Source organism: Montipora capricornis, chromosome 4 (genome assembly GCF_036669925.1).
Source record: "Montipora capricornis isolate CH-2021 chromosome 4, ASM3666992v2, whole genome shotgun sequence".
NCBI classification, from domain to species: Eukaryota; Metazoa; Cnidaria; class Anthozoa; order Scleractinia; family Acroporidae; genus Montipora; species Montipora capricornis.
In genome coordinates, this window is record NC_090886.1 from 3,242,977 (window position 1) to 3,259,263 (window position 16,287).

General features: G+C 42.9%; 2 protein-coding genes across 2 annotated transcripts; both read right to left on the reverse strand.

Annotated features, from left to right (window-relative positions):
- Positions 1-316: 316 nt before the first annotated feature.
- LOC138045197 (uncharacterized) lies at positions 317-9,709 on the reverse strand. The gene is made up of 4 exons (XM_068891611.1): positions 9,405-9,709; positions 7,303-7,874; positions 5,321-5,690; positions 317-4,724 (listed from the first exon to the last, which is right to left on the reverse strand). Exons 1-4 carry the CDS (start codon positions 9,577-9,579, stop codon positions 499-501), a joined length of 5,343 nt encoding a protein of 1,780 aa, XP_068747712.1. The 5' UTR covers positions 9,580-9,709; the 3' UTR covers positions 317-498.
- A 509-nt stretch (positions 9,710-10,218) lies between these two features.
- Positions 10,219-15,956, reverse strand: LOC138045198 (uncharacterized). The gene is made up of 3 exons (XM_068891612.1): positions 14,536-15,956; positions 12,576-12,975; positions 10,219-11,762 (listed from the first exon to the last, which is right to left on the reverse strand). Exons 1-3 carry the CDS (start codon positions 15,835-15,837, stop codon positions 11,188-11,190), a joined length of 2,277 nt encoding a protein of 758 aa, XP_068747713.1. The 5' UTR covers positions 15,838-15,956; the 3' UTR covers positions 10,219-11,187.
- Positions 15,957-16,287: the final 331 nt, after the last annotated feature.

Here is a 16,287-nt window from a genome sequence, read left to right on the forward strand (position 1 = left end):
TTCCATCCCGATTTTGCCTGTGGCTTCCGGCTTTTAATTCCGATTTATTGCCGTGGATCTCAGAGGGTGAGTGGTTTGCTCCCCTCCCGACTGATTGCCGTGGATCTCCTAGGATGAGTCAAAATACGTTTATTTTGATTTTAAGTGTAAATATTCATGTTTGTGTACCTGAACTCAGTCGATGTTCACGGAAGATACATGTACCAACGTTCGGACTCTGGGCGGGATCTCCCAGAAATTGTGCCCTGTGTTCTAACAGTAACAACTGATTTCACTCCTTTGCTGCCAACTGAGGGCAATCATTAAATATACATATACTGAAAAGTTTAATACTTCCAACTGACTACTGTTATCACAGTAACTAACTACAATGGATCAACAACGCTCAGCAAATCTGGGTAATATGACGATTAAAATCAAGCAAGTTTCTCTCGGTGACTCTTAAAAGTGTTCCACTTTACCTCAACAATAAAGGATAAGTTTGCCAACAGCAAGCTATTACACATGTTCCGATGAATCAGAGGAGCATTCATGCAACTTGCTGTAAGGCATTTCATTTTCCGAGAGACTGGAGTCCGTGGAAGTACTGCTTACACTCGAATCATCTGCGGATGATGTAGTCGAAGGACGCCTTTGAAGAACTCCACTATCACCTGGAAGGTCGCGGAGATTCAAATATTGTATGGATTTTTCGCTTTGCATGAGCAAAGGCGCTATATCTTCGTGGATTAAGGACTTGGATAGGGCCCCATCTAAATTAGAATTATCGAGTTCCTCCGCCCCAATGTCATCAGCTTCAAAATCATCACAAGCAATCTCAGATATTGAATTGTCACTGAGCCGAGTGGTGCAAGGGTTATTAACTTTTTCAAGCTTAGAATCACTCAGTAAATCCGAATCAATCTCACTGAGAGTATTTTCAGCCGCCGATAAATCAGCATCAATGGGAACAGAACATGGTTCACTTTCATTATTCAGAGGTTCATTTGCTGAGAGTTTTTCTTCGTTTTCTTTAATGATTTTCTTTTGGAAGATCCCCTTCGGCTTTACTTTGGTATTCCCACCGGACATGCATTTTTCTTTGGTGCAAATTGGCAGGTCTATTCGTTTTCGTTGGACTTGTCTTGGCGGAGGTGGAAGCTTCTGAGGAATTTTAGCCCCATCATATTGAATAACGTTGTCAGAAAATATCTGCAGTGGAGGGAAAAGGCCGGGTTGATCCACAGCAAAACCGTGATCTTGCTTATCATTGGTTGAATCGCTAGATGAATTCACCGAGTCGGTTAAATCACTGTCTGTGTCCATTTCGAAAATGAGAACTTCTTCGCTGCGAGGAAACATCGTCCAGTTACTTTTACTGTCCACGCTATGGTCGCTTTCTTTTATGTAACCAGCTTGAATTGATCCCACAGCTGTTATGTCAGTTTGAGACGCTTCTGGATGCATAGATCCACTTTTTTCTTGTAGATAATTTTGCTGCCTCATCTCTTTACCAACAAGAACTATTATGTCAGGTTGATCGAGATCCAAGCTAGCACCTTGAGGCGATAAGCTTGATCTATCCAGCAACGGTTCGTCTGTAGGCAACATAGAGTCGAGTTGTGTATGTTGAGTGTCCTTGATGGGGACCGGATCAGTAGGCGCATCTGTTACTTTAATATTTTTATTGACATCATCTCTGCCATCGTCTAACGAGCACACGTTAGGCAGCTGGGGTGTCTCGCCGTCAGTATTTTGGGACTTCCTTTCTCTTGGACCCCAGAATGGGTTTAAAAGCGGCAAATCAAGGACATCTGGGGACATGCAGTTTTGACCGTCGTGATGGACACCTCCTGTTTGACAGAGTTCGTTTCCCTGAGATAAAGTGTGATGAGTAACCTTGGTGGAATTTGTTTGTCCTAAATCAACATGTAGCTGTACATTAGACTCCTTAGAGTTAAAATGCATCTGATTTCCCTGAGTTGAAATGGCAGTGAAATCTGGCTCATTTGGGTTATAAATGGTCAAGGATAAGGCACTTTCTGGGAAGGATTTCTGTAGAGATCTTGCCGCATTCTCTGTGTCCACAAATGGATTTACCTCTGTGTGCGCTTTCTCTTGGGGAGTACATGGTACAACAATTGGATCTGATGTGATGCGATTAATAGATTCATTCGATTCAGCGATTGTTATGCAGACCTCATTTCTTTGGAATGGCATTTCTTGTGGAACATCTGTTGACTCGTGTTGTTCTGAATCTGAAAGTAATCCGTGTAAGTTCGTTTCCATTGAACTCGAATCCAGTGATGCTTGGAACACTGAGTGAACAATCGTATCCGATGTGCCCTCTGGAAAAACGTTTTGCTCCAATTTGGGCGCAGCTGTATCACCACTATCTGTGACCTGAAAGTGCTCTTGATGAAAGGGCTGTTGTGCATTTTCAGATTCATCTGCATTCTCGTATGGTTTCGGTTCCACCAGTTTTTGATAAAATTTCTCTTTTAATGAATAGTTTTCGATTCCAGTACTTTGATATGTCGTCTCTTGTGGCAGCCATGTTGTCCTTTCATTGTGGAAATGGCTGTCGTTTGCCCCATGGACTTGCCATCCTTGATGGACATTTTCCTCGTTTGTCCATGTCTTCACATCACATGTTTGCTGCTCTGTCTGATGTGTGACCAAGTATGTTTTATGACACGAGTTTCTTCCATCTTCAGACTGTACATAAGGATGTTGTGCACAACCAGTCAATGGTGATTTCACCTGTAAATTTGGAATTGAAGTCACGGGCGAATTCAAGTGACCGCCGTGACTTCCGCTTTTGACTGTCCCAACGACATCAATTGGTTCGCTAACACTGTTCAAATCACCCAGGGATCGTGAATCATTTGCAATTGATGAGCCATTGAAACTCGAATCTTTCGATGGTAACGCATCCGTAGATCCCTCAGTGTCTTTCGAGTCAAAAAGACTAAAATTGTTGAGCATCATCTCGTGACCAACATCCGATAAAGAAGAGCTTCCGCTACGACGTCCGCCAGCAGAGGCTTGTGAAGGTGTTGGGCTGCACTGAACATCAAAAATGTTGTTAGAATTTTGTGCTTGAATCATGTTTGATGTTTGGACATCTACAGCGACATTAAACACTCCAGACACGCAATGAGATAGAGTCTGTGGGGTGGGAATCGGGGTTGGAGCTGTCGAAGTGTGCACGGCACTTGGTTGGGTCATTCTCGGAGTTGGTGCTGGGGTGTTCACAAAACTTGACCGAGCCCGCGCTGGGGTTAGTGGTACACTCTGATTTGCTGAATAAAGAGGCGTCAAGTGGAGGCTCTGCATTGCTGGCGAGAATACAGGACGCTGATCTTGTGCTATTCCATCATCAAGCTCTTCTTCCTGGACCTGGCGCGCAGCAACTGCTTCAAGCCGTTCACTCAATAAATTAAGTTGGTCAAAAACGGCGAGATGAAGTCGTTCTCTTCGTGGAGGAGGAGACACCCCTCCAGAGGACAAATACTGACCAGCTGTCTCCCTGTCGTAAGGATCATTTTCGTAACCGTCAAATGCTATCTCAGAGAGAGACGCTTTGCTTACTAATAAACCGTCTGGATCAGCCCGCTCTTGGTCGACAGTTTCTTCCGTTCCCAAAGCAACAAGCTGCCCAGTACGAGGAATCGAGGGAGGTGGGGGAATGCGGACAAGTTCGAGAATTTCGTTTGCGTCCTGTGTTTCTTCCCCAGTATGTTCTTCCTCTGAAGGATCTAAGGGGTTTAGAAGAGGCTTGGTGTCACTGTTGATGTCTTCTTCATCAAGAGCCGAGAGAACGTTTTGAGGCACAATAATTTCTTCGGATTCTCTCTCCAAAGTTGTCTTCTGTACGTTCGACGGCATTGTGAAAACCTGTTCACCGTTATTTCGTTCCCTTAGAGATTGAGTCGAAAAACCAACCTCTTGTTGAGTAACCAAGACAAAATCGTGTTGGTCAGTGTCATTATTTTCTACCTGCGCAATCTTTAACGAAATTATAGCGCTAGTAGTGATGGGGTGCACCTCAGGCACTGTAGAAGATCCATCCCGATTAATAAGAGTTTTGAGTAACTCTTGATTTCTTTCTTGTTGATTATCATCAGGTAATTTTGCCTCTTCATCATCATGAAGTTTCAGGCTATCATCAATAGGTTCATTCGAGCTCGGTAAATCATATTTTTCTCCTAGGTTGATAGGACTAGTAATATCGCTTGTTATGTCTGCAGCTGACATGACTGAACCACGAGCACTGTCTATGGTGGACTGGACCGGCACTGTAGACCTGGTAATACTACTATCATTTGAATTGTTTCGCGAATGGGTTTTCCCTTCATTCACCATTTTGTCAACCGCTTGCTTATAAACGGTTTCAACCTCAGTTTGGGTGGCCAATCGACCCTGCAGATTCTCAATAAAGTTTGCTCTGAGGTCGTCTCGGTGAACAGTATCGAACCGCTGATATGAACCTACTTCCATTGGATCCAAGTGAGATGCAGACAGAGTAGGTTCAGTGACGCACAAACCGCTTAATGTGTCCACAACGCTTGCCGAGTGAATACTGGGCGAGGGAATTATCTCCTCCCTGATTGACGGCGGCTTCTGAACCAGGTCTGGGCGTAACCGCTGAACGACGTAGATAAGGCTTACACCCAAGAGTACAACAGAAGCTGATACAAAGAACGTCACGGTAAATGAACCGGTGGACTTGTAAAGTTCTCCTTTGAAAAAAAAAATTCATTGTCAAAGCCGGCTTTTTCTCCATATATAGATTTACCTTTATTTATTTATTTTTTTCACTGGCCGGAAGGCCCGTATATTATAGTGAAAACTGTGCCCAAGGTCTCAAGCACGGCCCGAGGCTGCAAGAAGAGGCCTTTACTCGAGACCGAGGGGACAGTTTTTCTACGTACTGACCGACCTAAGTGTCACATTCGCAGCTTCGTTCGTCAGTTAGTGTCCTTGATTACCGTCCTTGGTTACCGCTCCCGCAACCAATCAGATTGCTGGATTCTCAGGATACCGCCCGCTCACGACCAAAGAAATAAATATATAACGTTATGGCAAGGAGTTAGCAAGTATTTCTGGAATAATGATATCTAAGAGTGTAGTCAAACAGTCAGATGGATCAGGGATTTAATAATTATTTGACGTCGCTGCGTATTTTCGACCTAAAGGTCATGACGAGAATAACTTGTTTTTCAAGCAAGCCGAAATAAATCTGACTTTACTAAATCTATCGTTCAGCCGATTGGCTGATTTTCTCAATGGTCTCTCAACTTATCACGCAAGGCGAAAGGATTTTCTTGTACGTTACCTAGTACAGGAGGACCCAACGTCAAAGGAAACGCTACCACACCATACAAGTTTCCAAGTGCTTTAGCCATGAGCTCTTTCCCTACAATATCTTGAGTAATAAGCGGTACAGTAACCACAAAACAACCATCGAAGAATCCAGCAACTATGGTATAAGCCAGCAATCCGTGATATGACTTGGCAGCGGTCACACACATGGAAGACAAGCTCAGAATGATCGCAGATGTCACGCAAATGTAGAGGCGCCTGACTTGAGGAAGATCAGCCAATCTTCCGGACGTGAGTTTTCCAAAGATGGCTGATATTGAAAAATAACCAAGCAAGAGGGCTCCTTGCGACACGGGGATGTCCAGTGTTAACGCCATTTTAACCTACAATTGCATTGGATGAGCATAAAAATTAGACGAGTTGATGAGTTCTAGTTTTTTAACCCATTTTTTATCGTTTGCCCAAAGTTAGACAGACGTTTTTGGCTTTGAGTGATCGAAAATAACTATAAACTTCAAAATGAAGCTTTGAAGGGGCTCTGTCATGAGCTGCGCATGCTCGAGTTTGTTTGCTCTCGAGCCCACGGAAAATTCTAGCCGCCATCATGGAATCACGCGTGAGTCACGTATATTCGCCGGAGTTTCTCATTTGTCCACCATAATAATATAATAATAATAATAATAATAATAATAATAATAATAATATATAAGACTTTTATAGCGCCCATACTAGAGTTCAGAGCGCTGTACAGCTATGTAAATAGAGAAATAAGATAAAAAAGACTAAAAAAGACTAAAGTATTAAGCAAACAAAACCTGATAACTACCGGTAATTAAAAACTTTATCAAACAGATAAGTCTTCAGTTTGGATTTAAATGTTGCAAGCGACGGTGCTTGCCGTATGGCGTCTGGAAGCTGGTTCCACAAATATGGAGCTATATAACTAAACGATCTGCCTCCGTAAGTCTTAAGCTTGAAATGAGGAACTTGTAACAGTTTCCTATCAGAAGAACGCAAAGCTCTAGGTGGTTTATATTGTACTAGAAGATCAGATATGTATAGTGGTGCTAAAGCATTCAGGGCCTTATAAGTAAATAGTAATATTTTAAAAATTATACGTTGTTTTACAGGTAGCCAGTGAAGCTCTTTAAGGACTGGCGTAATTCGGTCATATTTGCGAGTGCAGGAGACAACCATGGCCCTCCTCAGTGGACACCATTTTGAATTTGTCGATTCAACTTGAAAAAAGTTAACCTAACAATTTTCAAGTTTTCACAAGACGCTAGCGCATGCGCTTCTCGTTACAGTTTCCCTTTAATTCGTGGAGCTCTCAAGTTATTCTTGGGTTTCACTCACGTGATCAACAGCCATGTTTTTCAACGAAAACAAAAGAAGACATTAGCATAATAATAGCTTTCAATTCCCGGAGGATTGGATCGGGACACCAACATGGCCTCCATTTCATTGTTTGGGGACACCAACATGGTGGCCGTGACGTCATGTGAAATCCACGAATAGATGGTTTTCAATCACGTGATGAGAAGGCCACGTTGGTGCACAAAACAATAGCAAATTATGGCTCATGTTTTGCATTATAATAGACTCAAATTCTCAAAAGACTTTCTCTCCAACATGGCCGCTGTGACGTCAGGTGAAAACCATCCATAGAAAGAAATTCCGGAACTTGGGGTGCAGGGATGGCGTAGGGGTGAGAGCACTCGCCTCCCACCCATGTGGCCTGGGTTCGATTCCCAGACTCGGCGCCGTATGTGGGTTGAGTTTGTTGCTTCTCTATTCTGTTTCCCCTCTCCTCAAAAACCAACATTTGACTTGATTTGTGTTAATTGTTAATTTCAATTTACAGTGTACCCAATCAGTGCTTCAACGCTAGAACGACTAGAGACTTAAAGAAAGTTCCTTTCCTTTTTCTTAATATTTTCCTTTCCTTTCCTTTCCGTGTTGCAAAACACAACAAATGCAGTGGAGTATACTCACCAGATATGTGTATGGAAAGAAGTACGCAAACAAAATAAATGACAACGATAGGACCCACATTGGAAAGGCTTTGTCTCTCCATGGACGAGGATCAATCAGCCGCTTCAGACGATAACGAAGACTTGGTCTTTCGAAAGGCAAATAATCGACCGGTGGCGGAATGTATGCACAACCTCCCAAAAACGTCAAAGCAGCAAATACGCTTATAGCGCGCATCCCGCCCCGCCAGCCGTACTTGCTGTCGAGTTCTTGCAGAATGATATTAAACACAAGTGTGCCAAAGCCGGCGCCAGTCATCGTGATTCCGTTTGCAAAGGAATGGTTTCTGCTGAAGTAGAATCTTAAGACGAGGAGACCAGAGAAGAAAAGGAAACTGCCGCCAGTCCCCCACAAGACGCCAAAAGTAAAGTACATTCTTGGGATACTGGTAGCGAAGGACGTCAAAAGCAGCGAAAGAAAGGTGAGGACGCTTCCGGTACAGGCCATGACGCGACACCCAAAGTGTTCACAGAGAACTGTAGTGACAGGTCCAATGACGAACAGGAAGCCATAACCCAAGGAACCTACCCATGCTAAGAAAGAGACGGAAACATCATTAGATGCAATGTCAGTCCATTGCTTGGGGCGTATGGTTCCCACTCTAGGTCCAGGCAGGAAGTCATAATGAGATGTCTCTATATGTTAAGGCCGGGACACACCAGGCGATAAGTCGCTGCGACACGTACGTCGCGGGGACAGGCCGCCGCAACAATTCGCCTTGTTTGACACGGTTAATTTTATGAAAATCATTGTCACTGCGGCAGAATTTTGTCGCTGCGATCAGTCGCAAGAATTCAAACCAGTTTGAATTCGTGCGACTTATCGCACAATTCGTACAATTCCGGCAACAAGTCGCTGCGACAAAATATAAATGAACCAACGATAGAGCGTCATATGGTCAGCCATAGTGAATTAGCAAACTAGTTCACATTACCCCGCATACGAGATCATTGCGTGTGCACCGAACAGGTGTTGTGTTTTGCAAGTGGTACACACGGAGCAGATTGTCGCAGAGGCCTGTCGCTGCGACTTTTCGCCTAGTGTGTCCCGGCCATTATATTCCAAGCCATTCTCTACCTTGAATTAACGATTATCGTTAATTCTTAATTTGCTCTGAATTTGCTATTATCGCTAATTTAGAAGACTGAAAGCTTGATATGGATTATGGGAAATGTATATATTTTTAAAAGACAACCTAAATAAGTAGGACTCGAACCTGAGAATGTTCATTATTAACCGGTCACCTAACCACTTGACCACCGCACCGCTAGCTGCTTAGGAACAATATTTTAAACACTATTTGATAATGCTGTGTTATCAAACAACAACAAACCATATTACACACTGCAAAGGTCGCTTTCCAAACTTCACGACAAAGCTAAACATTTTAAATCCAAGCTTAGGCTTAAATTATTAATCTAGCCTAGGCCTAATATTTTTCCAGCAGCGATATCCTATGGCAGACTTAAAAAAATGTTTTTTTGAAAACGCGATGTGTTGGTCTTCAGTGGTGAAGCGGAAAGAAGCGGTTCCTATGGAGTAGACGCTCCAGCTTCGAATCCAATCCACGGATATGATTTTTTTCTCCTTATTTTCTCTGCTACCACAAGTCCTGGGACACAGTGTCCTAAATTAACGATAATAGTAAATTGAAAGCAAATTAAGAATTAACGATAATCGTTAATTTAGAGAAGAGATCATGTTGTATATTCATGGTCATAAATTTGGGCACTTGACATGACAAAAGAATGATAAAATAATGAAAAACAATTCTGCTGCACTTTTGTTTCTGGAGTCTTCTGCAAAACAAAGCCATTTGATTGGTTGACTGTTTCTGCCCTTTTCTTTGGGGCGGTGGGATTGAGAATGCCGTTTTGAAGTAAAAAAAAAAAAAGCCAGCGTGTACGATGTGTGGTTCTAGTTAAGGACTTTATATTTTACAGGCTAAGATATTTTTGAGCAATAGAATACCGCTTTCATAAACTTTCTTTAATTTGCACGTGCACTCATTCTAAAGGCCAATGACGCGGAACCTGAAAATTTTGGAGGAAAAATTCTCTTACCGGTTGCAGACTCTCCGGCGTTAAACTCACTCAGTAGTGAAATAAACAGCGTTCCAAAAGACTGTATCGTTCCAAAGATAACACTATGGTTGAAAAACGACGCAAAGCACACGACCCAGGCCCAACCGCCATCCACTTGGTAATGCCAAAATCTTCTTGCATCAGGAACCATCATTGGTTCAATGTCAGACCATTGTTTTCTGCGCGGAAAACAAATGCCGTTTGTCCCCGCTTCAAAACGACAACGAATCTAGGCGAAAGTTCGTGTCAACCCAGTTTTGTCGCTACGGACAACTCGCGTAGGTTGATCTCGAAATCATCGAAATTAGAATTTGTAAATGGGCCATTAATGATGTCATAATTACGCGCGCGCCTTTGTCGAAAATAGGCTGATCGCCAGGGCCGAGTTGCTCGAAGCCTGGTTAGTGCTAACCAGCGTTAACTACCATGGAAACCTATAGGTTCAGATACCCCTTAACCAACCGTTAGCGCTAACCTGGCTTCGAGCAACCGGCCCGAGCTCTGCTGGAAACGCTTCCTTATTGAGGACATTCAAGACAAGTGGCAAATATCTTTTAACATTTTTCTTCCTTGATGGAAGCATTTTGCTCGTTTCTCTGAGAATTTTATTGCTTTCATCAACATAAAGCTCTATTTTCAATGAGATGCTAATTTTCTGCGTGATAAATAAACAAGCTCGTTCCCAGGGCTTTTCTCCGCCAAGGAGGGGGTGGGCCGAGAAAAGTCCTTGGAACGAGGTTGGTCAATAATTAATTTGTGCAAAGAACAAGCAATCTTATTTTTCCCAAAAATCAGGTTCAAGATCACATTTTAATCAAATAAAATTAAAAAAAAAATCGACATGAATCATGTTTATGCCGTATATCTTATAATCACCCATTTAGCTAAAGCGGAACTTTCAGTGCAGTTACGATTTTTGGATGAAACACCTTCCCTCGCGCGTAACTTGTGCTTAGCGCTCTCGTCACGCTTGCCTCCCTCGCCTGTGCTTGCCCAGAAAACGCCAAAAAAATCAAGCCTGTTCTGCAACCAATAACTAGGATACAACTTCGATCTTAATTTTTGTGTCACGGCGTTTTCACAGCCAGAGTTATTTTAGAATTGATTTTGTCGCCAAAAGAAAATAGATATCGCGTTGGAGACATATTCACTACTTCTTTTACACATGCAGGCGCTCATCAAGGGGAACATCTATCTCCACTAATTCCTTTAGTCAGCCCTTTCAGTTTTTCCCGCGAAAAGTATCATATTTTCCTTGACGCGTCGATAACTTTGCTTTAATTGGCTTTTACAACAGTAGTAGTAGTAGTAGTAGTAGTAGTGACATCCTCGTCTCGAAGAGGCGATGGATAGCGTTGGGGATTTGGGCAGGATCTTGTATGACTGTGTAGCCCGATCCTGGAGTAGCAGTCTCTGTTGCAGGTGGCACAGACGTGCCTTGTGGAATCGCGCGCAGAGGCTGCGCGTTCTTTCCTTGCCGTTCTCTTGCATGTAGCCTGGACTCTAGCGTTCGTTTCCGCCTTTGAAACCCCCGCTTTGACACTTTGCTTCCGTGTATCTCGGTATTTCTTTTACAACAGTGGGCGTACTGAATCTCCAAAGGGAGATTGGCTTTGACAACAGCGGTTGCGCTGAATTTCCCAAGGGAAGCGTTCTATAAATAAATCTACTCGGGAAATGCTTGACTCCGAGGTCATGTATGAGAGATAGAGACTCCCCTTGTTGAGCTCCTCACGCACCTTCAGCAAGTCGAGGTGATAACTTATTGTACTCTTTGTTTTAGTTTTGGATTGGGATTCCCGTGCTGGTATTTGGGAATTCCGGAATTGTCTGTCACAAAGATATCATGCGAACTGTGTTTGGCAGCGCACCTCCTCAAGTGAGTCTCAACGGTGCTCAGGTGTCGTTTAAACAGATTGTTGTTGCTCATATCAATGCAAGGCAAAGGTGCCAGGATCCTACGCACACGTACCCCCTCGGGAGGCCAGGCCAGCCACTGGAACATCACTGGAACAACTGGTTTATTCATCGATTCAGCAATACTGAGATCCTTTGTGCAGTTTTCCGAACGAATGTACTTAGGTGTGACACAACAAACAACTGCCGCGGCTGCTTTGATTTTTCGCTGAATCCGAGTCTGCAAGTTGTCGCCATTGTCAACTGCGTGACTGGCTGAGTGACGCTTATTTGGGTTACTCACATCAGTCCAGCACTGGAAGCCGTGATTTTCCAAATACTGGACCAGAAGTTGGACTTTGTTTTGAACGTCCCAGTGATAACTTAGGTAAAGGTTGGGTCGTGACGTAGACACCTCCTCCCTCTCTTGGTTACTTTTCCCTGAAGAAAGAAAGAAAAGCACACAATCACTTAGTGTCGAACAATATGCCCATGAGAAACGCCTCAACGTAGTGTGACAACATCGTGACGCACTTTAAAAGAAGTGTTTAGATATGATAGCTGTGTGCTGGGAGGATTACATGACATGAAAGAAATACAGTTTCATCAAAAATGACGGAAATCGAATTATCCAATGGGAACCAAAGAGTCAACAATCCAACAATAAGGGCAACATGCGTAAGTTGCTAGATAGGGAAATTAAACCAGAGAAGCGGGTCCCCTTAAGACTCTATATAACCTTGTTGTCTGTAGCATTATTCCGCCATCCCAAGAAGGGGAAATTAAATTAAAGAGAGTGTTAACTTTGTTTTCCCCAGCTCTACTTCATGGTCACCCCTCTGAAGTTTATCTCCATCAAATAAGGAAAAGACGCACAAGAACGAAACTTAAACCGGTTTCTGAAGCCTGAAGCGACTGAGAGTATTGCTACACCATCCTGGACCAGATGCTAGTCCATCGCAAGGTTACCTCGTGGTGGTATGTCGCCGGTACCCATTTATGCACCTAGGCGGGGGGAGACAGAGTGGCGCAATTGTTCTTGTCCAAGGAGACAACAAGGCGACAGAGCTAGGCCTAAACCCAGGGACCCTAAGGGCAGAGGTGTAGCGCCACAACCACTACACTACCGTACCTCCAGTCACCTTCACCACCCCTCTTCCCGAAAAGAAAATTGAAAACACACTTTAAAAATCAGTCTCCGGACATGAATGATTGTTCAGACGATTGGTAATTTTGGCTTTCTTGATAACCTACCATGATTTGCAGCTAGAACTCTCAAGGGCCTCAGTCCTTCTGCCATCCGATCTAAAAACTCCTGCTCCAAAATAACGGCTGGCATTTTTCGAAAAGGTTTAAGATGGTACAACAATATTTCCAAACTTTCTTCAAGCGGTCTACATTCAAAATCTACCGCCGGACAGCCTCCAAGAATTGCTTGCATGTTGGGACGAAGCTTACTCCACGAATTCGTGACCATGACAATTACGAATGGCTTGCCCAGCCAGTCAGCGAACAGAACTTCGTTGTAGACGAAAAGTGAAGTGGCAGCCGTGTCGGAAAGAAGTATGATCACTTGCCTACAACTTGCCAGGTGTGGAGCATTGAGCTGCAGGAACTCGTCCCGAGATTGGCCAAGCCTCTCATGTTTAAATACCTGGGAAAAGATAGAAGGGGACGTCCTTTCAACTGAAAGACCCAATTGTGACTCGTTAGCTATTGATAAGATAAAGTGATGCATTAGCCTCTTTACGATTGTAAAAAAAGCTTTCCGAAGCCACGTAGCGGCATCGACACGTAACCGCGTATCGACTATACCAGTTACCGGGTGTTCTGCAATTACTCCGGTTTGTAAACATGAGGTCAACTGTCAGTTGCCCATCAAATCTACGCTGTCGACATTCGGTAAAACCAACTTGCGTCTCACATGACTAAGCATGTAAGAGAGACTGACCAAATACATGTCTGCAACATTTGGCCAATCAGAATTCGCTTTGATATATAACACAAGATAAAGCAGCTTATACGAGAGAAAACTCGTTAGAATTTATGCCTCTGTGAAGGACTGGTTTTGAGTTAGCCTGCATGCGCTACCGTCAGGTTTTTCCTACTCGAACTTCGAGCAGAAAAAAGCTGAATAACTCTAGCAAACAAAGGGTGCGTTCGATTGGGAAATCCTGATTTAGATATTAAAACATGGATCTTCGGATTTCCAATCGAACACAAAATCTAAAAACGGATTTTGTCGTGGATCTCACTAATTGAAATCCTTTCTGACACGGATTTCCAATTAGTGAAATCCGCGACAAAATCCGTTTCTCTAGATTCCACAGGCTCCACGTTCCTCGAATTCCGCGTTCCTCGGTTTCACAGATTAATCCTACCCCTTGCAAAACACTTAAAATATCTCCATGGTTAAGCAATGGGTTTTCAAGGAAAACTGTTACGCGCCATACCGTTGCTTATTAACTCCACCATAAGAGACATCTTAGAAGGCTAAATAAATCAAGTAAAAGTGCTATTATTCGTTATATGTATTGTGTTCTTCCAAGTTTATCTCTACTCCTTTTTGTACTACATGTACTTCACGTGTTCATTGCCGTAAAATGTCCTGCTGACCTTGAGAGCTCCATCGGTAGACCAACGGTGATCCAATGTCGTGGGTTCATCCCCCACCCCACACCTCTTCATTTTAATTCTTTGTCTTTTTGTTGGTCCTTGTGTTGTGTTGGTCCAGAGCGATTACATGGGAAGATATAGCACTTTAAGTGACACTCTGATAGATTACAGCAGGTACGAGTGACAGTAATAATCACAACAAACGGAAGCGACGTGACCCAGTTCCCGGGAGAAGGGGAGGGGTGGGATTTGAATTCCGCTCTGACTATCACATAGCTTTGTCTATGGTGTTTCCGAATTCCACTGCATCACGCTATGCAGATAACCTTCACTTTACTACATAACCATCTGATTGCTTCCTGCAAGTTACGTTTCTCACTAACGAAACTATGCTAATTGTGATAATTTGAATTGTCACCACTTGTAAATTCAAGTTCTAATAATTTTTAACTTTTTACTTTGCTAAAAGCTAACGCAAATTGAAAAATGAGATATTTACTTTCAGCTGACAAGCTGTTGACTTGCAGTGCAGTATTGACTTTCGTGTGATATTAGAAGATAGTGTGACAACAGAGGAAAAATTCACCTCTAACTTTACCTGAAAATTCTTCTGCTCTAAGCCAATCCAAAGGTTTTGATAAACACGCACATCGCTTGGATCACAAATTATATACACTGATTCCCCTTTTACTTTGGTCTTTTGACACTTGAGGTACCAATTCCCTTCCATTTGCGCTTGATCGTCTCTGATTTTCTTGATTTGTTGAACGAGCTTCTTGCGTGCCACGCGACTGTCAACATTTAAATGCTTTTCCAAGTCCATTTCGTTCATGGAAACCAACACAAAGCCGTCAATTTCGTGCTCTTCGAAACTCAGAGAGTAATGAGCTTGCATTTTAAGAGAAGTTAACCAAGAGAGTACATCAGATATGTTCCACAAAGATACTGGCTTTTTACGATCTAGGCTTAAAATGTCCGGTTCACCTGGAGGGGTGGGAATGCGAAGACCAAACATTGGGGCATACTTCTCCAGATCTTCGCTGAAAGCCCCCACGACTACTGAAGAAAGCTCTGCTGCGCTGGACCCAGGATAAGAGCTTAAATCAAGGAATCGAGTCCCCAACTGCTTGTACTCCATGGGTAGTTTGCCACGGGTATACTTAATACAGAACAATTTAACTGGTTTTTCAATTTCGTCTTTCTCCTCTACGAGTTCTCGATTTTCATCTCTTTTAAGCAAGATTCGTCTTTCGTGACGACAAGCTCTAGAGCTGAAATAAGATTCAGACAAAAACATGATCGATGCACGGCATTTTTCTGCATTTTCAAGTCTTTGCTGAAAGCAGCATGGGCTTTCAACAGGTGCACAGTCATCTTTATCGAACCAGATGTCATCGCAAAATCCGATATTTTTAAGTTCCTTGATGGTGTATGAAATGAAGCGTTTTTCGATAAAACTCGCTTCAGGGGAATATGATACAAAAATTGCTCTTCTTTTCGCTTTTTTTGGGCTGATCGATGTCGGATATGAGTGTGAATCATTCGAACCATCCGTCGAAACTGTGTTGCTAGAGTTTATATCCTTGGCAGCACTCTCTCCTACATCAGTTTGTTCAGCTGTCGAATTGCTGAATGCGTTTTGACTCTGAGGCCTTTTATCATCGTTTTCAACTGCAATCGCTTCTTGTTCGTCCTCTCCTCTGTGCGATTCTTCTCCTTTCTTGTCAGAACCGTCTACAGAGTCAGTCAAGTTAGAAACTTCCTCTTTTGTATCTGTTTCATCCCGCCATGTTCGCCGTACATTTTCATTGTCAACGCAATCGCCGTCGATAACTTCATCAACCTCAGGGATCGAGCCGCCGTCATGTTTAATTTCTTCAACTTTCTTGTTGTTATCCATCCTTGCAAATGTAGATAACTAAAATTATAAACAGATGGAGGGGACAATAGGCTCGATGCGTTTGTTTGGACCAGTCTTGCTTTCAGTTGATCTTCAAAATGCAAACAAACCAGTCCACGAATAATTACATGCAAGAGCGCGAGGAAAGCTCCAATTGTTAATTAATCAAGTTTCCTTGACAACAAAGAAAAGCACTGAAGCAACACAACCAGACAATGAGGAGAAGGAGGAACTGTTTTAACGAGACAAAAAAGAATAAATCATGAAATAATAATGATTCGGTAAGGTGATGAAAGGTGCATGCTTCTTTTAGCTTTATATACTGAAACAGAGGGGCAACGTAACACTATGGGTTTCACCTTGAAACTCCTATTGTAAACAATGGAGTTTTTAAAAACACAATTTTTGTACTTTTTTGTTCTTAAAAGGAAACAAACAAGGAATCAAATT